The sequence below is a fragment of the Tiliqua scincoides genome, chromosome 8 (assembly GCF_035046505.1).
Source record: "Tiliqua scincoides isolate rTilSci1 chromosome 8, rTilSci1.hap2, whole genome shotgun sequence".
Classification (NCBI taxonomy): Eukaryota; Metazoa; Chordata; class Lepidosauria; order Squamata; family Scincidae; genus Tiliqua; species Tiliqua scincoides.
Window position 1 is genome coordinate 9,607,675 of NC_089828.1, and position 23,656 is coordinate 9,631,330.

General features: G+C 55.6%; 2 protein-coding genes across 2 annotated transcripts in view; one reads left to right on the forward strand and one right to left on the reverse strand.

The window, feature by feature from the left end:
• Positions 1-4,155, forward strand: part of PPIP5K1 (diphosphoinositol pentakisphosphate kinase 1) — a 30,645-nt gene extending 26,490 nt beyond the window's left edge. The window contains exons 27-29 of the mRNA XM_066635911.1: positions 903-1,043; positions 2,600-2,713; positions 3,439-4,155. Coding sequence (XP_066492008.1) covers positions 903-1,043; positions 2,600-2,713; positions 3,439-3,890 — 707 coding nt within the window. The 3' untranslated portion in view covers positions 3,891-4,155. The remainder of the gene's footprint in view (positions 1-902; positions 1,044-2,599; positions 2,714-3,438) is intronic.
• A 2,833-nt stretch (positions 4,156-6,988) lies between these two features.
• Positions 6,989-23,421, reverse strand: MAP1A (microtubule associated protein 1A). Its single transcript, XM_066635410.1, has 4 exons — positions 15,441-23,421; positions 9,745-9,974; positions 8,569-9,437; positions 6,989-7,238 (listed from the first exon to the last, which is right to left on the reverse strand). Exons 1-3 carry the CDS (start codon positions 23,419-23,421, stop codon positions 9,282-9,284), a joined length of 8,367 nt encoding a protein of 2,788 aa, XP_066491507.1. The 3' UTR covers positions 6,989-7,238; positions 8,569-9,281.
• Positions 23,422-23,656: the final 235 nt, after the last annotated feature.

The following is a 23,656-nucleotide window of genomic DNA, read 5'->3' on the forward strand; positions in this document are numbered from 1 at the left end:
TTCGCTTGGCCCCAGTGCCCAGGGAGGACTTGAGTGAAGTAGGAGGCCAGGTGCATGGTGCCCCTGAGATGATGCCTGCTCACAGCTCTCCAGAGGGCCTGGTGCTGCCTTTCTGCTGTGGTCTTTTGCAAAGTTCTCTCTGAGCCGCAGTTGGTGTCCAGGACTTGGACGAAGCACCTAGAAGCTCTCGTGCTGGGCTCGTTTTGTCTCCTGCTCAGCTGCCTGACAAAAGGTTCTCTCCTGAAAGGTTCAGATGTTGCAGTGTCAAATCTAAGCTTAGTAAAATTTAACTTAGCTGTTGTTCAGGGGTGGCATTTGGCAGTTGTCTGGTGGGAGCTTTGTTAGCCAACTGGGCTGATGTCGGGAGGTGGGGCCCAAGGCTTCTCTGCAGCAGGAGTGGCATCCCCACCCCTGGTCCTGGAGCCCTTGCCACCTCCTCTAGGGAGAGGCTGCAGCAGGAATGGCTCCCTCCTCAGATGGTATCGGTTTGCTCCTGAGTGTTCAGAAAGTCTTCCTCCGAAGTTTGAAGCATTGTCTACCTCTGTGCAGAACAGGACCATTGGCACTGTCTAGACCCTTTTGGGTTGGGGATGCCCCCTGAGTGGTCCTGGAAGGGACACAAGGTTCAGGGCTGGGTCCCTCTACTCTGCAAGTTCTGGGCTTGGCAGTGTTGTTATGGCCTGGGCTATGTGTCAGCCTGGCCTCCTGGTCCTTGCCTAGAGCCATGGAGGGAGAACATCAGTGGTTTGCTCCGGAGTGTTCAGAAAGACTTCCTCCGAACATTTGAAGCATTGTCTGGAAAGGGGTAGAGGGCGATGTCAGAAGTGGGAAGCAACAGGTGCCAGGTGTTCCTCTTGTGCATGTCGCCTGGACACTGGAGAGTGTTTGGCCTTTGCTTGCAGGTTTTGAAGGCTGTTCCATGGTGCCCAGCATCCACCCCTTGGAGACGTTGCACAACTCGCTCTCCTTGCGCCAAGTCACGGATTTCTTGACAGCTGTTTCCAGGAGCTGCAGCACCCCCCACTCTGGAGCCCCCTCAGCAGGTACTAGCAGGAGGGAGAGGAAGGGGCTATGGGCTGGGGACTGCCTGCCTGTGCCGCATCAGGGAAGCTAGCTTGCCAGTTGTCAGTGACTCAGGCCTGCTTTTCCCACTGTTGCGTTGGAGCAAAACTGAATGCGAAAGACGCAGCGTCCCCTGGGAGCTGGGAGTCTGTGAGCTGGGCAGAGGAGGGCCGTTGGTCGCTGAGCTGCAGCGGACCCTTCCCAGGGCCAGTTCTCTCTTGGGTGGGCTGGGGATTCTGTTCTGGTACTTGCCTGCTTTGTAAGCCACCTTTGTGAAAGCTGTTTCTGTGGGAAAGAGGTGTGCGGCGCACCCAAGCAGTGTTGCCGAGCTATGGAAGGATCAGAGAGACTCCTTGGAGGCTGCATCTGCCACTGCTGCTGCTACCACCAAGGAACCTCCAAGAAAGGGCCTTTGCCTGCAGTGGCATAGCTAACAGTCACACAGCCCTGGTGCCGAGCTCAAAATGATGCCCCGGAAGTGATGACCCACCCAGGCTTTCAAAATAAGTGTAAATGGGGGGAAATCTGCCTCCTCCCCCAGCAGCTTTCCGCCCACTTGCTCTGCTGCCTCCCCCCAGGCTCACCCCATATGAATACCTTATTGGTTCTCTGCTGTATCATAACAACACCTAATTGGCTCTTGGAACAATCAGTCTCATTGGTCAGTTTTGAGTTAAGAAAATCCTGCTTTTGCTACATAATGCCGTTGCGTTGTTATTTTCGGGTTAACAGCATAGAGCAGTGTTTCTCAGACTGTGGGTTGGGATCCACTAGGTGGGTTGCGAGCCAGTTTTAGGTGGGCCCCCATTCATCTCAATATTTTATTTTTAATATATTAGACTATGTTAGCTCTATGCTGCCATGGTATGTGACTGCATCTGGAGAAATTACTGCTCTGTACTTTTAACAGGCTACTATGTATATTCTTTTAACAATGATAGTGAATGGGACTTACTCCTGGGTAAGCATGGGTAGGATTGCAGCCTAGGTTTGTTAAAAAAAATTTTTCCTGCTTGATGATGTCACTTCCAGTGGTTCCTGACAAATTCTCATTCCAAAAAAGTGGGTGCCAGTGGTAAACATCTGAGAACTACTGGTATATATTTTGGCATGGTTTGTTTCATTGCATTCTGCGTGAAATTCCACATCAAATGGTATTTAACATAATTGAATTATTTAAAAATATCAAGACTTTCACACTTTTGGCCACTAGCGTCAAGCTCAGGCTGTTGCCCCCTAAAGCTTGTTGGTTGGTGCAATTGCTACCCCCTGCACCCCCTTAGCTATGCCACTTACCTGTATTTTGGCAGCAAGGCTAGACCAAAACCATCTCCTCCCTTTGCATCCCTGCCTCGGCAGCCCAGAGACAGGGTGGGTACTGATCAGCCAGGACTCCTGCAGTACTCCAGACAGCAGTCAGGAAGCAGCCCCCCCCCCCCCGCTGGCTGCTTTGGGGAGAGGGGGCTAAGGTCCTGAGGAGGCAGCTGCAGCCCCTTGGGCACGATCAAGGAGGACTTCACCCTTCTCTGTCCTTCAGACCTGCTTGCCTCCCTGATGGATGGCCAGGCTCCAGACGCTACCTTCCTGCCACAGCAGATCCTGTCCTCTGCTGCCCTACCACTGCGCTCTCGCACGGAGAAGCCCCCATGGTGTAAGTGGCTTCATGGGGAGTGGTGGGGTTGGAGAGGGATATGAGAGGCTGTTAGGCGGTGCTTGCTAAAAGGCAAAGCTACTTGGGTAGTTGTGTGGCCTCTGGAGGGACCAGCAGGAGGAAGGGGGCTGTGTGGTGGAGGGGGTGGATGGTGGGCTGCTTGCCAAGGTAGCTGGTGGTGATGGTGTGTTGGGTGACTGTGTTGGCCACAGCCTTGGGGTGGAGATCTTGCGCTTTGGGGTGGCGGAGGGGAGTGAGAAGCTGCTTGTTGCGTGGGGGTGGGTGGGAAGTCTAGGGTGGTCACCCTTTTTATTCAGGGGGTGGCTTGTAGCTGTGGTGGTTGGTGCAGCCAGCCGGAAGAAGCAGGGCAGGGCTCAGCCTCACGCCCTCTGCTCTGCCAGTGCTTCTGCCTTCAGTGCTCAACTCAGCTGCACACACGTGCAGCATTTATGCAGCCATCAGAGACTGGGAGAGCAAGGTGGGGCGCACCTGCCTCAACTCTCCTGCCTCCCTGAGGAATGTGTATCACAAGAGCACTCTCTCTGCCCCATCTGCAGGACGTTTTCCCAAGATCACCTTCATGTTCTTTGCCCTTGGGGTGGGAGCAACTGCTGAATGTGCTGCCTGACTGTACTGACACACTCCTGTGGCTGACACGGGGGCTGGGTACGCACACTTGTGCCTGCCTCCCACTGATCACATTCCTTTCTGCAATGTCCCTGCAGACAGCAGCGGCCCCTCCAGCACCGTCTCCAGCGCAGGCCCCTCATCGCCGACGTCTCTGGAGAGTGGTCCTCACTTTGCCTTCCCTGAAAAGCCTCCGCTCAGCACCCAAGTCAGCAAGGACAAGCAGAATGGCCGACTGCCCAGGGAGGGGCCTCTTGGGGCAGAGGACGTGGGCCTGCAGGGCGGTGGAGCCTGTGGGGAGCCCCTGAAGCCAAGGAAGGAGGAGCAAAGTGCAGAGGAGGCAGAGTTGGTGGCAAGGGGGACGGCCTCGCTGCTGGCTAGGGCAGGGCAGGAGGCTGAGGAAGACCTGGAGCAGCCACTGGAGGGATCGGGGGTTGATGGCGAAGGGGCTAGTGAGGAGCAGCTTGGGGAGGGGCTGGTGAGCTCTGGGGGGCTGACCTGCGAAGAGCCTCTGCTGAACCCTTTTTTACCCATTGGGGACAGCAGTTAGGCGGAGAGGCCAGCCAGCCAGCCACAGACCTGGCCAAAGAGCTCTGGGCTCTAGAAGGGGCCCCTGCTGGGCACACAGCTGAGGGCTTCTGGGGTCATCCGACCTGTGCCCCAGTGCTCCAAGTGTAGCTCGATGACTGAAGTGCTCTCGGCCCCAGCAGCTGGAAAACAGCTGCAGGGCAGAGCGCCCCACCTTCTTGGCCACTGGGTGCTTGACAGGGCCTCTCCTTCAAGCCCCAGCTGTGGCTGCTGGACTGAGAGCCCTTGAAGTAGAGTGGGGGAGGTGGCGCCTCCTGTGCCGGTGCTGCACGGGTCTTCCTTTCTTGCTTGGCAGGGGATGGGGGGAGGCCCTGTCCAGGCTCTGCTGCTCCACTGCCCTGGCCACTGCCAGGATGCAAAGCTGCTGGGTTGAAATCAGGTTTTCTTCGAAGCAGGTTGCTGAGATGCCAAATGGTGTACAGTACAGAACTAATATTTAATATATTCTGAATGTCGGCAGGTGTGGGCCGAGGCTCCGGGCGTTCCTGCCCACCCCTTAACGACAAACCTGTGTCTGTGGTTCAGGTGTGTCTGTGTGTCTCTTGCTAGGAATTATAACACTGTCCCCGCCAACCCTCCTTGTGCTGGATATTTTAAGTGCAGTAAATGTGGCAGCACATACTCTGGCTGCGTCTTTGTTCCTGTGTCTGGACTGGTGCCTCTTTGCTGCTGTGAGGGAGGAGTGTTTCCCCCTCTGTTCCCATGGCTGTGTCAGGGCTCTGCTAGGCAGGCCCCAGTGGGCAGAGCCCAGGCTCTTTCTTTGCAGGCTCTGGTCCAGAGGGTCAGGGCGCAGGTGGTTCTCTTGGACTGGCACTGTTACCTGGGTTCCTGTCCCTGGCTGTAGTGGCAAGGGAAACAGCCACACTTCCATGTGACTGGAGCAGGAGCCAGCTGTGTTCGTAGGTTTGGCCCCACCTCCCTTGCAGTTCCCCCCAGCCAGTGGCGTAGCTAGATCATTTTGACACTCGGGGCCCATATATTTTTGTCACCCCCCATACAACATAATTAATTTCACATTTTTATACACCTTTCCTCTAAGGAGCTCAGGGTGGTGTGCATGGTTTGTCCCTGTATTTGTCTTCACAACAACCCTTGAGGTAGGTGAGACTGAGAGATAGTATAGTCATGGCATGAAATGAATAATAATAATGGCCAGAAAATAAATGCAGTGAATATTTCCCCACAAGCAGTGGATGAAATTCTGCAACAAATAGTTTATGATGATGGTATTCCTAAAAGCCACAATTTCCACAACTTTGGTCACTAGGCTATCACTCCCTTCCCTCACAAGGATGTCTCATTGGTCTGTTTTGAGTTAAGGTAGTGGTTCTCAAACTTGTGGCACCAGGACACACTTTTAGAATGAACCTGTTCAGGACCCACAGAAAGTGATGTCATGGCTGGAAGGGACATAATCAAGCAATTTAATATAAATAATTAAAGAAAAACAAATAAGGGGAAGCCAGCCCTGCCCAGTTAAATTTAAGTTCCAATATTTCAAGCATATCATGATCAGGGCTCCCTTGGCTTTATAAGTCTAAAATAGAAAAAATTCACCTTACCACCTCAAGCCTCTGTTTTATTTTTATGGGGAGGGGGGCTGCCTTCTGGAGCATTTGTTGAGCTCACTTTCATCAGATCAGGACCATTCTGGTGGCCTCGCATTCCTTTTTGCCTGACCTAACCACAAGCCAAGGCATGTTTGCTTACTTGTGAGTTAAATGCTTACTCATGAGTAAACGCTTAGTTTTGCTTTCCATAGGGCTCAATACATTGGTCTGTTTTTTGGGGGGGGGCAGCGTTCATCTAATCTGCACCAATCTGTTGTCCTTGGATTCCTCTCAGCCTGCCCTTTTCTATGAACTAAAGCAAGTTTGCCTATTCATGAGTAAATGTGCAATATGGCTGTTTCACCTTTCAGAGGGCTACATGCATTTTTGTTTTCTGTTTTTTTGACCATAACTTTTGATAGAATGGAGACATTTCACTCTGGTTTTTTCCCCCAGTATATTCTACAAATTTTGTATCCAATAGTATATATAGCATAATGGTATTATTCCTAACCACCTTGATTTTAGCAATTTTGTCACCTATGATATCATTCCCCCCCCCCCAAGGCTGATACCTAGGGCAAACTGCCCCCTGCCCTTGCTAGATATGCCACTGCTCCCGGCAGACGTTCTGCAGCCAGGGTTGGGGGGGGGGCTGCACTAGGGAGCCATGGAAAGCTGCTGGGCCCAGGAAACACTCTGAGGGGGAGTGGTGTCCAGCTGGGAAGGGGTGTCCAAAAGACAGGGTGGATGGAGGGAGAGATAGTTCCATGTAAGGGTGACGTCAGATACACACAAGCCTGTTTGGGGCTGATTTTCCAGAAGAAGTGGGGAAGCAGCCTGTCTTGTCAGGCTTGATGGGTGACCAGTGGGGTTCAGCTCATAGGTACTAGAATGCTTTGTCCGCAGCAGCTATGCAGTGGGTGTAGAGAACAGCTGCCTAGAATTTCAATGGCAACCCAACCAAGGCAGTCTCAGTGACACAGAGCCACCTTCCTCTCAGCTTGAGCGGCCTGAGGGTAGACCATGGCCACCAGCGCAAGGAGAGGGGGTCCAACGATGAGGCTGCTTTGGCCTCCACTGAGCTGTTGTGCCACCCGGTGCATTAGCATGGCCCTCCTTGTGCATGCACAGAGACAGGCTGTCTCCTCCACCTCACAACTGCCCTCTGGAAAGGCCCCCAGGATGAATGTGTGTGAAGCGGCCAGGGGGGCAAAGCTATTGCCACAGGGAGGCCTGTCACAACCTCTGGGGCCTCCAGCTCATTCTAGCAATTCAGCAGTGTTCAGCTGTCTTCTCAAAGTCTCCCACAATTGCCAGCCGCAGCATGTGATGTGTTCCCCAAAAACTAGTGGCTGGAGGGCAAGAAGTCCTGAGGAGCCAATCCTTTTCCCCCTGGAGCCAGCATGTGGGCGAAAGGAAAGGAGGCAGGACTGGGAACAGACTGTGGGCATTCCCCTTGCAGTGTCCACAGCAGAAACAGGACAGGAGTCCATGTGGGTCGCAGTTAATGTGGCTTTATTGGTTAGTGTTGGCCCCTCCCTTGACAATCATTAGAGTTACAGTGTGTTGCACATAGAAAGGAGGGGGGGCTGGGGAGAGACAGCAGGCTGAGTCACTCAAGTTGAATTGTACGTGGTATGGCAAAAGGGGGGAGGAGAGACCTGGTTTCCATTTGGACAACATTCAGCAGAGGAGGAGGAAGCCGGCACAGGGGAGGCCACCTGGATGCCTCAGCGGGACGTGGCCCTCCATCACAGCTGCAAGAGAGCAGATGGCCACGAATGGACAAAAGGCATTGTGCACTATTGGCCACATGCAAGAACAAGCAAAAGCAGACGGGGGGGGGGGGTTTGTTGCCTGGGCCTACTAGCCCCACACTGCCTCCCCTTGGACCAGTACAGCCTGGGCCTGGATGGGGGCTTCAGGAAGAGCAGGGGGGTGGCTTCATTGAATATGTTTGCCACAAAGTACAAAGAAGAGGGATGCTGAGGCCTGCTCCAAAATGAGGTGGAGCAGAATCTCGCTCTGGGGCAGGGCAAGGATGGGAGGGGCAGGGGGATAGTGCGGAAAGAGCACTGCATTTCCTTCCTGGAAGGCCCAGCCTGCCTTTGCAGCCCACCTGCTCCCAGTTTCAAGTTTTAAGACAGGAACACATTCATTGTGGATTAGTGCATTTGCTGGTGCCCCCCCCCCCCGCCGGGTGCATGCATGTAGCGTGCAGGCACCAGTAGTGGGGTTGACCACTGGCCTCGATCCAAGATCCTCAATCAAACCTTGATCCCTGCCTGCACAGAAGGGCCCTGGGGGCTGCCCTGGCTGGGCACTCTTATTCAGGTGAGCTGCTGGAGCCTGGGTAGCCAAATACCTGCCCCTTTGGTAGGGGTAGAGTGGAGTTTTCAAATATTCTCAAATTGCAGCATTTGGAAATTAGAGTACCCTGTGACCTGAAGGCCAGAAGTCACAGTGCCATGTCGGCAGTCAAAATCGTATTTCTCTCTCTCTCTCATGCACACACACAGTCAGTCTCACTAGGAAAAAAATCAGTATATAAATTAGACAATGACCAGAAGCTCCTGCAGTGTGTCCCCCCCCCCCAGCTGGTCCCAAGGCTGCTGGTGCTGGGGCAGGGTGTTGGGCAGGTTCTGCTCAGGTAGAGAAACTCATGCACACCTGGGGAGGGGGAGGCATGTGTGTCTGAGGTGGCCTACAGCAGCTTGTTCTTACTTTGTTGCCTCCAAGTCAAACCCCTGCTTGCTGCCCCAGCACACAGCATAGGTGGTGTGACATTTGGCAGGAGAGACTGGAGCCCAGGAGCAGGGCAGCATCAGCTCCACTGGCATGGAGAGGAGAGATGAGGTCCTCCGTCCTGCCTGACACCTGAGCCTCTGCTGTGCACAGCCGGAGGTGCGAGGAGGCTGGCAGCCCAAGTAGCGGGGCGGGAGGCGACAGCCAGCATGCAAGCACCCCAGCCAAAGAGCCCGCAGAGCTATTTCTCCTATACATAGAGCAAACCTCCCCCCTAGGACAGACCCACACCCTGCTCCACACCCAGCCTCTGCATGAGTATCCCCCCCCCCCACTTCTTACCCCTTCTGGCATCCCTTGATTCACAGGGCAATGGCGAAGCTTCGGTCCAGCTGGGAGGAGCTGCCTGTGCAGAGTTCCCAAAGGGGGCCTGGCTCCACCAGTGCGGAAGGTATGTTTGGTGGCGGCCAAGCATGAGTTTGTATCATCCACAGCAAGTGGCAGGGTTCCCCACTCAGCCCAGCTGTGGTGGGAGAGGTGGCCCAGTGTTGGCCCCTGCCACGCATCCATGGAGGCTCCAGAGTCCACCGCTCTCCCAGCTGGCTTCTTGCCGGTCTCCTCCAGTGAGGCTGGTCTGTGTCTCCTTGCAACTCTGTCACCCACACCGCTGCCCTCACCCCACGGGCTCCAACTGAATGTTCCGTGGGGTCAGTACTGAGCAACAGGTGTCAGCAGAGAAGGGAGCTGGGCGGGGGGTAGAGCGGCCTGTGAGTGAGAGCAGGACTGAGGGAGCTGCGTTATTTTACAGCGACAATGAAGACGGCAGAGTAAGCCATGGAAAGCAGAGCGGGCTGGGAGGGCTCCCTCCCCCCTGCAGGCATCCAGGCACGTGGCATGAGTCCTGGGCCTCCTGGGAAGCAAGGACCACGCGCAGATGGAGCGTGGCCAGAGTGCGCACAGACCATGTTCAAGGATGGCAGGAGAAAGAGCCTGGTAGAGCTCCAAGGGCGGCATGGTGAGTGGGTGGAGGCGGCTGATGGGAGCGCAGCTGTGGCTCAGAACTCAATCTTGCATGCTGGGAAGGACTCGTCCTGCATCACCACTGTGCTGCTGCTGGCCAGGACCATGATGCCCAGCTCCTGCTGCTTTTCGTGGGTCTGCTGGTACCACTCGCGGGTCACCTCGGTGTCATGTGTCGGGATCAGGGTCACCTGGGGAGACACGGTGGCCGGCAGTGAGTGGCAGTGAGAGTGGCAGGAGGGCCAAAGCTCCGAGGGCAGCCATACTCAGCATGCTTGGCCTCCAAGGGGACTCCGGGCAGGGGGGTCCTGTGGGGTAGCCAGGGTGGCTCCTGCAACTGAGCACAACCCCCCTGGTGCAGTTAATAGGCTCTGCGCTCCATCCCTTGGGCTGCCCCCACCTCCATTGGCCTGCCAGCTCCGGGCCTCCTTGTGTGAAGCACAGGCAAGCCTGTCCCCACTGCCAACTGGCCCACAGGCCCCCCTGGGGGGCACTTACCGGCAGGTTCTCACCCCACTGGGCTTTGCCCTCCAGCAGCGCGTCCAGGACGGCCCGGCTGGGCTCACCGTTGCTGGGGTCATTTCCACTGACCACGTAGTAGGCGGCACGCACCCGCTGGAAGAATTCCTGCCCACTGTTCTTGCCACTGCAGTGGTTGGGAATGTAGGCCAGGTCCACGTAGACAGGTGATCCCCCTGCAGAGCCGCTCTTGGCCAGGCCGGTGGTGGCTGCAGAGCAAGAGAAGGAAAGTGGCTTGGCTCAGCTCGCTGTCCTGCCCACCAAGGGGTGAGCTGGGCCGAGAGGCAGTGCAGGGGGAAGTGGGCCCCAGCAGAAGTCCCTTGTCTTGGTGGTGGCGCCTCCCAAGCCCTGCGGGGTGGGCTGAGGCACGAAGCCCGTGCAGGCAGGCCAGCCCCACTTCTCCAGCCCAAGTTGGCCGGCCCGAAGCCCCCTCCTCCAAGGAAGGTTCCTGGCCTCTTCACCAGCCATTCCACATCCATCCTCCCTTGGTGGGGGGGCATGAGGCCTCCCCCACTCTGCTGCTGACCGGCTGAGACAGCCACAGCCCCCAGCTGGGGGGTGGGTGACAGAAGCGTTGCACCAGCCTACACAGCCCCCTGCTCGGGGTGCTCCTGGAAGCCCCCCAGTGCTTGCTGCATAGACCCGCCCGCTAAGCCCAGACTGTGGAACAAGATGGTCGGCAGAGCCACCCTTGCACTTGGTGAGCCTGCTTGCATCAGTACACAGGCTGGAACTCGGTGGAGGGGCCCTCTCTACATCAGCGCCAGCCCGCTCCTCCCTAACCGAAGCGCCTCTTGGGCAGGGGTCGCTATGCCAATGCCACCCAGGTGATGCAGAGTGGGCTCTCTTCCCACGAATGGGTGGGTCCTGGCTGCAATCTCAGTGGGCCGGAGATAGAAGGCTCAGCTGGCCTACAGTTTGCATGGGGGCAGGGAGAAACCAGAACCCCAGTGGCCCTGCAACCCCAAACAGCTTTTTAAAGCTGCCTCAGTGAGGACTACATGCATGCCAGGTCCCAAAAGGTGTGGGTAGCCAAGCACCACCAAAAACTGGGAGCACCTCCTTGCCCGAATCTTCAAGCAACTTCCTTCCTCTCTGGCTGCAGTGCAACCCTTTTGCAGGGCTCCAGCGCCTACCTACCCAGCAGTTAGTCTAGGGGAGCAAGTAGGGCCATCATCTCTCTCTGCATTCCCAGCCTGTCTCAAATTCTCTCAGCAGCTCGCAGGCTCCAAGGAAGTCACAAGGCTGGCCAAAGCAGAGAATGTGAGCACCTGCTGAGGCTGTGGCTGGAATCGTCCCAGACTGTTCCTGCTGAATCGCTCGTGGTCGCAACCACCAGGCAAAAGCCTTCAGAAAGCACCTGAAGGACCACCCACCCTTCCCGTTCCAACATTTGTTCCCTCAATGGCAGGTACCCACCCCGGGTATCAGAAGCAGGAGTGTTGGTGTGGCAGATCTCAAGCCCTGGGTGGGAGCTCGCTTGCAGGGGGCGATACCTGGCCGAGGCTTGTCTTCACATCCCTTGTCGGGGCACACTAGTGGTAAGTCCTGCATTTCATTTATGAGGGGCCCATCCAGGCCCCAGCACTGAAATGGGCTCTGGGGGCATTCCCTGGCTGGCTATCTCTAGTGCCATTTCCCCCAGCTGGTCTACTGAGAGCAGATCAGAGTTGCAGAGAGCCTGGTGAGGAGCCTTGGTGGCTGGGACCACTGTTGATCCACTGGAGGGGACACTTGATGCGGTGTGGCCACTTTTTGTTGGCAGGCAGGCCAGCCGGCCAACCAATGGCACCGGGGACCACATGCTTCATGCACAGCAACATGTGCTCACCCTGGAGCAGGAGCAGCTGTTGGGCATGATGGAGCCTTCCAGGAACCCTCCCTCCCCCAAAACTCCTCAGCAGCTCATTTCCAAGCAGGCAAGCATTAGCCAGTGTGATGTGGTGGTTTGGAGGACAAGTGGCTTCCAACCTCCACTCAGCTGCAGTGCTCCCTGGGCGGGCCTCTCCCAGTTGCTTGGAAGGGGCTTGGCTCAGAGGCCAGGCCTGCAGGTGGAAAGCTCAAGGTTCACTGCCCCAGCAACATCGTCAGCCTAAATGGCTGGGAAATACCACCTGCCTGAGATTCTGGCCTGCTGCTGCCACCTGGATCAGGGAGGGCTGGGCTGGGCTGGGCTGGGCATGGCAGCCCAGTGGTCTGGTTTCTGTAGGAGCCACTTCCCACCGTGTGTCTGCCCCCATCTTCCCATCTGAAAGCTGTAGAATGCAGCTGGTGGGCTCAGCTGCAAGAGACAGAGAGGCTGGCAGGGGGGCAGGCTATCAAACCCTTTCCCTGGTGCTCCAGTGTTGCTGCCATTGCAATTCCTGGGGGCTTGTGGTGAGCCCAGGAGAAAGAGCCCCATCCAAGACTCTGCTGCTCATGCAAGGATGGAGCGGAGCACCCAGCGCACTGCTCTGGGCACAGCAAAATCTAGCAGGAGGAGAAGCAGGGACTCCAGCATAGTGGCAGACTGGCTCAGCCAACACACAGCCTCACGGGTAGGGCAGGGCGTCACAGCCAGAAGGGAGTTCCAAAAGCGAGCCAGTGATCTCTTTGCAAGTGCAAAGATGACTCATCCCCAGGCTGGAGCCTCTAAAGGCCTGGTCTCAAGCACGCACTTGTGGGTAGTAAAAACGGATGATTGTCCAAGAGCACTCTTTTAAAAATGGGTGAAAGAATGAGGACATTTGTTGCATGGTGTGCAAAGGAGCTGGATGTGGGGAAATATAGCCTCTGCTTATGGAAAATTGCACTTGCAGTGGTAGTTAACATCTCACAGGTTAAGCTGCAGATCTGTGGTGCACAAGATGGGGGTGGTGCTGTAATGTGGCCTCAGGGGACTTTGGAGTTGTCCAAAGACTCCTTGGTCAGGGGTATCCCTTGTGAAATCATTATCTGAAGTAGCAGGAGGCAAGTGACCTGTGGCCTCGAAGGTCCCTGTGGTGTGGCTGCTTTACTGACTGCAGCCAGGCTCTGCATATCGAGGGGCAGGAAGACTTCCTATCCTCCATGCAGGATATGGGGCCCTGTGGTTGCCCATTAAGTGACAATCAAGGATTTGTGGTGGAGATCAGATTCATTTGTGATCAGATAAGCTCTGTTCAGGATGCAGAGAGGCATCTGGTGGGCCACTGTGAGATCCAGGAAGCTGGACTCGGTGGGCCCTGGGCCTGATCCAGCAGGGCTCATCTGATGCATATTCTTAGGTTCTTGAGGTTCTGAAGTGCAATGTTCAGAGATGGGCTAAGTCTGCCTGCAGTCGGAGGCATGAAGGGGAATTTTACTTTGTGGGTTTGTACTATACATCATTACTGTCATTATTAAGGGCATTATCCTACAGAGGCTCTGGCAGCTGGAAGTGGACACTGTCCTGAGAGCTCTCAGATTTTCTGCAACGGCCACTCCAGAGTTACTGGACATGGGCAGAAAAGGCGAGTCCTCTGCCGCAGAGTCCAACCACCTGTCCTCCTCCAGAAGCACGTAGGCAGAGACTTGCAAGGCGTCACCCCCCAAGCTTTTCCACAGGAGGCCATAACCAGCGCCTGCATCCTGTGATACTTTCAAGAATTCCTGGTTCTCTGATGAAAACTGGGGCTTTCAGAAGTTTATAAGCTACAGAAGCTTATTTCACTGAGTGAAGTTCTGCCAGAATGGCTTCTCCCTCCCTCTCCCTAGGTGTGCAGATCAGAAAAGAGAAGCTTTTGAAAGACCCTCCTCTAGTACACCAGTGCTGAACACAACATATGAACGACTAGAATAGGGCTCCCTTGTGAACCTCTTAAGGAATTCATCCTCAGAAACCTGCCCTTGGTTGCAGTCACATCAGCACACAGTCCAGAGCCAAAGGCCTTCCTTGAAATTAGGGATTTTTCATCAGGAAATGGCAGCAGTATGGTCCCTTATCTGTGCTCAAGACAGAATCACTGCTTCCTATAAGTGGCCCAACAACTTTCTGCCCTGAGCCAGGGAGAAGGAGAGGCACAGGCTGGCTGGATGAAACGCTCACAAATCTGCCTACAAAAGAACAGCCCCACTGGATCAGGCCATAGGCCCATCTAGTTCAGCTTCCTGTACCTCACAGCAGCCCACCAAATGCCCCAGGGAGCACACCAGATAACAAGAGACCTCATCCTGGTGCCCTCCCTTGCATCTGGCATTCTGACATAGCCCACTTCTAAAATCAGGAGGTTGCACACACACATCGTGGCTTGTAATCCATAATGGATTTTTCCTCCAGAAACTTGTCCAATCCCTTTTAAAGGCATCCAGGCCAGATGCAGTCACCACATCCTGTGGCAAGGAGTTCCACAGACTGACCACAGAACTATTTTCTTTTGTCTGTCCTAACCCTCCCAACACTCCATTTTAGTGGATGTCCCCTGGTTCTGGTGTTATGTGAGAGTGTAAAGAGCATCTCTCTATCCACTTTATCCTTCCCATGCATAATTTTGTATGTCTCAATCATGTCTCCCCTCAGGTATCTCTTTTCTAGGCTGAAGAGGCCCAAACGCTGTAGCCTTTCCTCATAAGGAAGGTGCCCCAGCCCCGTAATCATCTTAGTCGCTCTCTTTTGCACCTTTTCCATTTCCACTATGTCTTTTTTGAGATGCAGCGACCAGAACTGGACACAATACTCCAGGTGTGGCCTTACCATCTATTTGTACAACGGCATTATAATATTGGCCGTTTTGTTCTCAATACCTTTTCTAATGATCCCAAGCATGGCATTGGCCTTCTTCACTGCTGCTGCACATTGGGTCGACACTTTCATCGACCTGTCCACCACCACCCCAAGATCTCTCTCCTGATCTGTCACAGACAGCTCAGAACCCACCAGCCTATATGTGAAGTTTTGATTTTTTGCCCCAATGTGCATGACTTTACACTTACTGACATTGAAGCGCATCTGCCATTTTGCTGCCCATTCTGCCAGTCTGGAGAGATCCTTCTGGAGCTCCTCACAATTCCTTTATGCCTAGAGGAATGCAAGGGCCCAGACAAGCAGAGGCTCTCTGTTTATCAGGCATTCTTCATTGGGGAATAGGTCTTCATTGGGGCCTAAAAGGTGGCATACAAGCCACTTCCCAGCTCTGGATGAGGTTGCACAGAAGGGGCCACTCAGTGAGGGGGGCAGCTGTCACATAGACCCTCTGCACAGCCTCTGCATTGGGTGTGACAAGAAGGTCTCTTGTCTGCAGGTGCAGCTAGGGTAGTGGGGAGTGAGGCCACCTTCTTGTGTGGCTGCCAATTTCTGAAGTGGCCTCTGGCAGGTGTACAGGGCCCTCCCTTCCTTGCCAGCCTCTGCCAGTGTTGGTTCTTGCTGCCAGGAGTTGTGGAGCTCTTGCTCTGCCTGGTTGGGTCTGGAGGGCCAGCAGGGGCTCAGCTCTCCTCACTTCTGGGATGTCAAAAGATGATCTCTTGTCCAGAAGGAAGAGAGGAACAGCCCTCCTCTGGCCCCTTGGGCTGGGATTACTGTGGCATCACAGTTTGGGAGCAGGGCGCGAGTCCCTGCCCCATCCTGGATGAAGTGTGGGAGGCGGGGCCCCAGGCCCTGGGATTCCCATTGGTGGCTGCTCCTGCAGCCTCTTCGGGTGAGTCCCCTTGCAAGGCCCCCCCCCACCGAGCCACAGCCTTACCTGGGCTGGTCTTGATGCCATTGGTGAGGAGGGCCTTGCTGCTGCGGAAGCCCTCATCCCGCTCCTCTGCTGGGGCCTTGAGAGGCTTCTCCCGCTTTGCCAGTGTCTTGGGAAGTCGGTCGGAGGGCTGCTTCCCTGGTGCAGGCAGCCATTTTTCTGGCTTCCGGGCAGGGGAGGAGGACTTGGGCTTGCCCAGGGCCCTCCGGAGCCCTTTGCCTCTTTCCTTCAGGTCCTTCCGGGCTATTTTGTCTGGCCTGTTCACACTCTGCTCGCTCAGCAGCATCTCTGGGTCCATCATGCAGACATCTGGAGTGGGGGGGTAGGGGTGGGGGTCTACTGTAGAGACAGGCGGAGGGTCGTGGCTGGACCTTGTGCTGCCGTGATGGGAGCTACCCACGGCCTTGTCCACTGGGAGGAAATCTGCATCTTCGTCGGAGTCCATGGCAGCGTCGGTTGTGATGGACGGGCACTCCTCTGTTTCGGGAGGCACATCTGAGTCCGACTGGGAGGGTCCAGATTCGCTGGCGGAGGTGGGGGGAGTTTCTTCTACCCTTGCTGTGGCTAGCCTATGGCCACCAGGGCTGGAGTGTGGCGGCCTGCCCTTCACTGATGGGTGCCCTTCAGCCTGGGAGAAGTCACTGTCATCTTCTGAGGAGTCATGAGGACTTGGGTTGATGAAGGAGGGAGACAGCTCCCCCTTCCGCTGCTTGAACTCACACGAGAACTTCTGCACGTGTTCTGGGTGGGTGGCTTCCAGGCTTGGCTCTAGCTCGTGGGAAGCATCTCCATGGTCCTCAGCTTGACTGCCCTGTGGAGAGTCTGGGAAGAAGGGCTGGAAGGTGTGCTCGTGAGTCAGGAGACGAGAGGGGCGGCTTTGCCTCTCACAGTCCTCCTCATCCTCTTCCTCATCACTGCCATTTGCCTTCTCCACATGATGTGGCACACCAGAAAAAGCAAGGGGACTGGTGCTCACCTCTGTGGGTCCATTGGCTGTGGCAGCCACCTCCTGCTGACCATGAGGGGAAGCTGCTAGGGTGTCAGGAAGGGCAGGGGAATGCGTGGCCAGAAAGGTCAGATTCAGCAAGCTGGTATCATCTGTGCTGGCAGGGGCCAAGCTTCTGGTTTCACCGAAGTATGCCTCCTGTGCAGAGCCTTCTGGAAGCAAGTCCCATGTGGTCTTGGGCTCTGCAGTTGCTGCCCCTGAATCAGGGGAGAGCATGTGTGGGTAGAAGCTGCCCCCTGCAGGCTGCATCACTGGGGTGGAGGCCTTTGAAGATGTCTCCTCGGAAGGGCTGGAGGGCTGCTCACAGGGCTCTTCCTGGAGTGTTCCAGAGAGCAGCTGCCCTGCTCCAGCCAGACCTGCTAGTGAGAATCCTGCAAAGGAGTCCTTTTCCACCACCTTTTTGGAAACCTCCAAGTACTCATTCCCCATGTTCTTTTCAGAGGCACCAGGAGGAATCAGGCTTGCAGGCAAGGAGCTGTCCCTTAAGTGGGATGAGAAGTGGGCCTCATGCCGGAACAGGATGGAGGGCTCGTGCTTCTCCAAGGAGGACAGCTCGAAGCCAGGGGAAGAGCAGTCCAGTCCCTTACTCAGGAGCGCTGGGCCCTTGGGGCACTCCTTCTCCTTAGCAGCTGTCCCAGCATAGAAGCTGGGGGCAGAGTCCTCTCCCAAGCTCAGTGTGGGCTCACCAGAGACTTTTGCATGGACCTCCTCCTCCCTGGAGTGCTGCTTTGCCTTCACAAACATCCCTGGAGCCTCCCCCTTTCTGCCTGAGTGGGTGAAGCTGCCATCGCCCTCCTCTTCCCTCAGAGCTGCCCCATCCTTTCCAGACAATGCACTGCAGGCCAGTGAAAGGTGGTCAGTCACCTGCCATGGCTCTGATAGGCTGCCTTCCTCCAGTCCCGGAATGTCTGCATAGGGGTCTTTCTCCCTGGTTGGCTCCACGGCTGCAGTAGGCCCTGGGAGCGGGCTCTCTTTTTCGGACCGTTCCTTGGCACCTTTCTCTGGCTCTGAGTCACTGGCACTCTCCTCTTCGTCCTTCTGGGCTTTCTCATAGTAGATGTCCTTGGACTGCAAGGACCTTGGAGAAGGAGATCTCTGCTCCTGACTGATGTTGGCGTCAGGGGGAGCCGCCGCTTCGATGTAGACCGCTGGTTCTTCATCCTGGTTAAACCGCTTCGTGATGATCTCAGTAGGGCAAGAGAAGTCCTTCTCTTCTGCAGAGAAGGCAGGCAGGGGGCTCCCCACGTGCGGAGTGCTTCCCTTGGCCTCCTCGAGCCATGTGTCAGCGCATGTCAAACCGCACAGCTCACTGTGCTGCTCTGCCTGGGGCTGGAAGTGCTCCTGCTCGTCCGAATACTCGAAAGAAGGTTCAGCCTTGTCCTTTGGGGAGACTGGAGAGGACAGCTCTTTCTCTGTGGGCGTGTAGAGGCAGGACTCTTCTTCCTTGGAGGAGATGGGGAACAGGGACTCTCTCGGAACTCTCCCTCCCCTGGGCATCTTTCTGGAGTAGCTCACATCAGTCACCCCCACAGTCCCATAGATACCTGCATACTGAAAGGTCTTCTCGTGAGGGTAGGGAGTTGGTTCTCTCTCTTCCTGCTCTGGTCTGTTCCCAACAGTGCCCCCTTCTATTTCATAGAACTCAAAGGGACTGGAAGAGTCTCTGGTGCCAGGCCATGCACAGCAATCCCCTCCTTGGCCTTGCAAAGGGAAGGTGGTGCCTCTGCTTCCTCCGAGGTCCTGCACTGGAAGGGAGCCCCTGCTCTCTCCTGACTCTGAGGCCACAGGTGCCACAGCTTGGGGCCAGGCTGTGCTCTCTCTCTCCTGTCGCTTTTCAGCTGGGCAACTGAGCCAATCCAGGGTTTTCCCCTCGACATCCTGTGTTTGGTGGTGCTCCAACCTTCCTTTGGGAGCAGTGTCTGATTCTGAGCTGTCCTCTGTGGTCCCTCCTGAAAGTTTGGCCAGAAACTGGTCTGCAGAAGATTGGCCCAAGCCTGGCCAGGCTGCGTCTCCCTCTTCTTCCAAGGCAGCAGGTGCAGGGGCCTGTGGCAAGGGGGTGTCTGCAGTGTCAGGGTGTAGCTCTCCACCTTGCTGGTGAGCGGACAGGGGCCCTTTGCTTCCTTCCAGAGCAGTGGGTGACTTGGCTGCACATGGAACGCCTGAGGCTGTCTCCAACAGGCTGGAGTCTGGCACATGTCCAAGCTCAGGAGAGGCAGGGCTGATCGAGGCAGACATTTCAAATTCCTTTTCACCCAGCATACTTGGCTTAGTACCCGTGGTCTGGACAACTTCTTGTGTCTGAGCAGAGCCTTGTTCCTCTAGCTGCTGAGCCTCAGCCTTGCCATGCACTGGTGAAAAGCTACTTTCCAGACCTGTCCCTTGCTTCCGAGTCGAAGCTCCTTGCTGGAAGTACCTGCACTCAGTTTCCCAGAAGTCCTTCTCTGCTACTCCTGAAACATAATCTTCGGAGTCTGCAGAATGAGAGGCTCCCCTTCCTTCTGTTAAGGAAAGTGATCTTTTTTCATAGCCATCAGCCTCGTCGTCCAGGAATGTGCACTCCCCCCTTTCCTTATCATACTTCTGTCGTTGTTCTGGACAGGGCAGTCCTTTCACTTCCTCTGGAAACCACACTTTCTTCTCGTAGCTTGTATCCTTCAGATAAATGTCTTCCATTTCTGGAGATGGCTCTGTTGCGTCTTGTCTCTCTTCCAGAGACTCACAAGCCCTCATCTCTCCAGGGGAGATTTCTAAGGACTCCTTGCCCAGGACTGGACCAGATTCTGTGACACTTGAGTGCACTCCACCTGAATACACTTCTTCGGAGGGGGGGGTCAGAGGTGGCCCCTTGGCGGGCTCTTTTTCTATTACAGAAACCAGCGTTGTGTCTGCAAGAGGCATGAGAGGAACATTGGGGTCTTGAAGTAGACGCTGCTCAGCTAAGGAAAGAGAACAGGGCGAGTCCTCGTGGACCAGAGTGTCTCCTGTCCTTTCACGTCTAGCTGGATCGTGCTCTGTGGAGACCTGGCCTTTCGCTCCAGGGGAAGACTCCTCCATGGAGTGTCGTTGCACAAAGGTCTCTTCCGTGAAGGAACTTATTGGAGCCATTTCCTCTGCAGACGACTGAGAAGGTGCTTCTTCACTGTGGCCCAGAGGAGTGTTCGTGCCTTCTGGTGATATGTGTCTGATGGTGACAGGGAGTGGTCCTTCTTGGCCTAACCTGTGTTCTGTGAAATGCAAGGCATTGCCATCCTCTGGAGACACTTTGGTCAAATCATCCGAAGACTTTGACTTCTCAGACATTTCTTCCATAAAAGAAAACAGTTTTGCCTCCTCTGGCAAAATGCCTCTTATTGACAAATGTGAGGTGGATTTGTCGTGGTCAGCACTTTCTTCCAGTTTCTCCCACCCTTCTGGAGGAGGTATTTCTGCAGCAGAGAACAGCTCACTCCCAGCGCTTTCCAAAAATTCCGGGGAGACGCCCTCTGTGCTGCTATTTTTCTGAAGAGTGGAGTCCTCTTTGGGTTCTGCCAGCAGGCCCTTGGTGGGGGGATACAAGTCGGAAAGGTCCAGGGTTTCCTGCTTGTGGTAGAAGCTTCTCAAGAGCTCTTCTTTTTCAAGGGACAGACTCTGGTCTTCGCTTTGGGGAGCTGTGCATTCTGGGAGTGACAGGGCTGGAAGTTGTGGGACAGATGCATCCTGAAGAGGAACAGGCACCTCTTCTTCTGTAGGGAAGCCCTCGGTGGTAGTGGCCTCCTGGCATTCCACAGCTCTGGGCGCATCTCCTCCTGCAGGCGTTTTCTCTGCCTGTTCAAAGAGTTCGGTCTCCACAGACTCAGACTTTTCCTCCACAGGAGACTGGTGGAAAGGTGTGTGCCCAGCACTAGTTGGTCCAGACGGGGTGGGGGACGCCATCTTGACAGTGCTGTCATCAGGGCTCAGGCACCGCTCCTCGGCCTCGCCGGAACCAGCATCCATCTGGAGAAACTGACTGTCTCCATCACCGAGTAGGAACACTGTGGCCTGGACTCCTGCTGTAGGTACCTCCATCAAACTGTTTCCCAGCAGCTCTGGTTGAGCAAATACTGGGGCATCTTGGGCTCCCTGAGGCCTCTCAAGGTTTACAGTCTCCTCCTCTGCCTCCTCCAAGCCCTTTTTGCAGGCCTCAAATTTCCTCTCACCTTCTGTTAGTGCCTGGAAGTCCTCTGGAGGTGGAGACTTGAAGCCTTTGTCCTCCTCTAGCGAAGACGTGGGGGAGATGGTACCAGCAGAGGGGACGTAGTCAAGGCCTTGGGTGGCCTCTGTTCGAGAGGAAGGGATGCTGTTCACGGTGTCCATCATTAGGGAACTTCTGCCAGTCCCCTCTGTCTGTGGGGCAGTGAGGGAGGCGACCGACTGGTCTTCAGCGACAGACGTGGCAAAAGAGGAGAGTTTGTCACACTCCGTGATGGAGGTTGCTGAAGACACGTGTTCCTCTTCTGCCAAGGGAGCAGCCACCATGTTTGTGGGATAGGCCAGAGCCTCAGACTCTTGACCAGTGTAGCCTTTGGCCACTTCAGCAGCTGCCACGGTCTGGATCCCACGGATGGCTTCCAAGGAGCCTGGCTGGTCTGGCACAGAAATGTCATAGGGCGTTGCGTCTGGCTTGAGATGTGGAACCCTCTCCTCCTGCTCATCGTGGATCTCTTCGTCTGAGATGGTTTGTTCGGTCTCTGAGTAGCCAGGGATCGTTTCGTCCTGGATGTACGAGACGTGTTCCCCTGGAGCGACAGGGGGGCTGCTGCTGAGGCAGGAGTCTTCCTTCAGCCCTGGCTTTCCAGGGGCCTTGCTTCTGCTCACCCTGTCTTCCCGGAACTCACTGCCCTTTCCCCCAGAAGGCCAAGGGGTGCCCTCCTGCTCTTGGCAGAGGGAGAAGTCTCTCCTTTTTACTGCTTCGTCTCCTGCTCTCACAGATGCCTCCTCCCCCCCTTCTGACCCTGCTGCTCTGGACACCCCTCTTTGCTTTTCTGGTGGCTGAGCTTCGCTTGTGTCTGAAGGGATCCCTGTAGCTTCCCCTGGGTGTTCAATGCCCAGGGAGTCCCTGGACACCAGTGTTGTCTTCTGAGCTGGCTCCTCTCTTCCAGTGGACTCAGTCATTGCCTTCTCCTCAGCTCCTCCTCCCTCATGGGACCCCACCAAGTCTGCCACCTTACCTTCGGGTCTCGTGGTTGTTTCTCTGGCTTCCTCCCCTCCTATGGCTGGAGGAGTCATTTCCTCCCGTGGTACAACCTGAGAAGGGGACTTTGGACTTTGGGTGATCTCTGCCAGAAGGGCCCTGCTCTGCATGGCCATGTCACAAGGCCCTGTCTCACTCTCTGCAGGTTCTGGCTCCCCCAGAGGCCTGGACTGCTCCTCTGATTCCAGTTCCTCAAAATCTTTGGTGAGGTCTTCTGGAGAAGACAGAACTGGCCTCGGTGCCGCCACCTCAGGCTCTGGGGGCTGGCCAGCCTTCTTGGGCAGGGATGCAGCCCTCGGTTCAGCCAGTGTCTCCTTGTCGGCTCTGCTGCGACCTCTGTCGGCTCGGACCCTGCCTGGTGCCTTGGCCTTATAGAAGGTCTTCCGGACTTCGGGGGTGAACGGCTTTAGGTCTGGCTTGGGCATCTTCTTCAAGTCGGGCTTGGCCTCTCGCTTGGCCTCTTTCCTCTCTTCTTTCTTCCCGTCCTCTTTCTTCAGCTCCTTCCTCTCTTTCTTGATCTCCTTCTTTTCCTTGTCCCTTTTCTCCTCCAGTTTAGAAGTCTTCTCTTTGAGGTGCTTCTTGCCCGCCTTCTCTTTGGCAAGTTTTCTTTTCTCAGCTCTGAGGGCATCGCTGGGGTCTGTTCGGATCTTTTCCGCTTTCGGTGGCTTCTCTGGAGGTTTCCCAGGGTGCTCCTTGCCCCTTTTCTCAGGCTTTGCTTCTTTTGCCACCTCCGCCTTTGACTCTTTTGTGCCTTCCTCAGCAACTGCCTTTGAGGCAGCTGGTTTAGGGGAAGACTTCAGACTCTCTTTGCTGTCTGCCCTCTGTTTAATCTTGGTCTGTTTCAGGGCAGGGGATGGCATGCCAGAAGCCATTTCCTTCTGGGTAGCAATTGGGTACTTCAGGAAATCGAGGTGCCTGAGCTTCTCCAGACCTTCCAAAATCTTATTTTGTGGAGCATTTCCTGGAAATAACACTCTCACTATTTTTTCCGTGGGACTTGCCGGGAGCCACACGACTAAGGCGGTGATGGACGTGAGGTAGGGGACTGAAATCTCCCCTTCTCTCCCATTGGCCAGGATGATGCCTGTCTTAGCCTTGCTGTTCCCGGCCCACTTCTGCATAAGGAACTGCATCTCCTTGCTGTCCTTGACGGGGTTCAGAATGTACATGTCCAGCCTTCCAACCCCCATCTTGTGGAAGAGGGTGATGGGCTCAAGGGTGGTGCTGGCCACTCGGTGCAGGGGCTCTGGCTTCATGCCCAGCCTGCCAAGGAGCTGCAGTGTCAGGCTGGCCTCTTCAATGCTTCTTTTGACCTTCATGGAGGACTCCGGCATCCTGAGCTTCTCTGGAACGTTGAAGAAAACCACCCCCAGTTCTGGGGAAATGAGGTTCTTCATCCAGTCACTGTAGTTGGTGGAGCCCTGGGACTGTTCCTCGTCCTGTTCTGCAACCTTCCGCTGCAGGAGCCCATTAATGCCTGGGAGGTTGTCGGCCCCAATGTGGGTGAGGAGAATGGAGTCAATCCTGTCCAGGTGTCGGACCAGCTTCCAGAAGCAGGATTTCCTCTCGGAGCCACCATCCACCAGGATGTTGAACCCGTTGACAGCAAAGAGAGCTGAGTCTCCCCTCCCTCCAGGGAATATGTAGCAGCAGGGCTTGGAGAGCTTCAGGAAGCCCCCAGATGTTGGGGGCTCCAGGAGATCAAATGGTGATGGAACATCCACCGTCTCGGAGACGTACTCAGCAAATTCAGAGACCCCGTCCATCTCTGGCAGGACTGGGTCTGGGTTCAGTCTCAGAGTGAGAAGATCCTGGAACTGGGGGTGGCCCAGGCGGCTCCAGTCTCCCTCCCCCAGGCACGTCACCGTAAGGGAGGCCTTTGCAGCTGGATCGCGGTTGCTGAGGAGCTGGGCAACCTGCAAGAGAGACCAGGACAGGTTAGGGTCAAAGACACCCTGAGAGCTCCCTGGCAACCCCTGGAGCATGCTTTAGTTAAGCCTG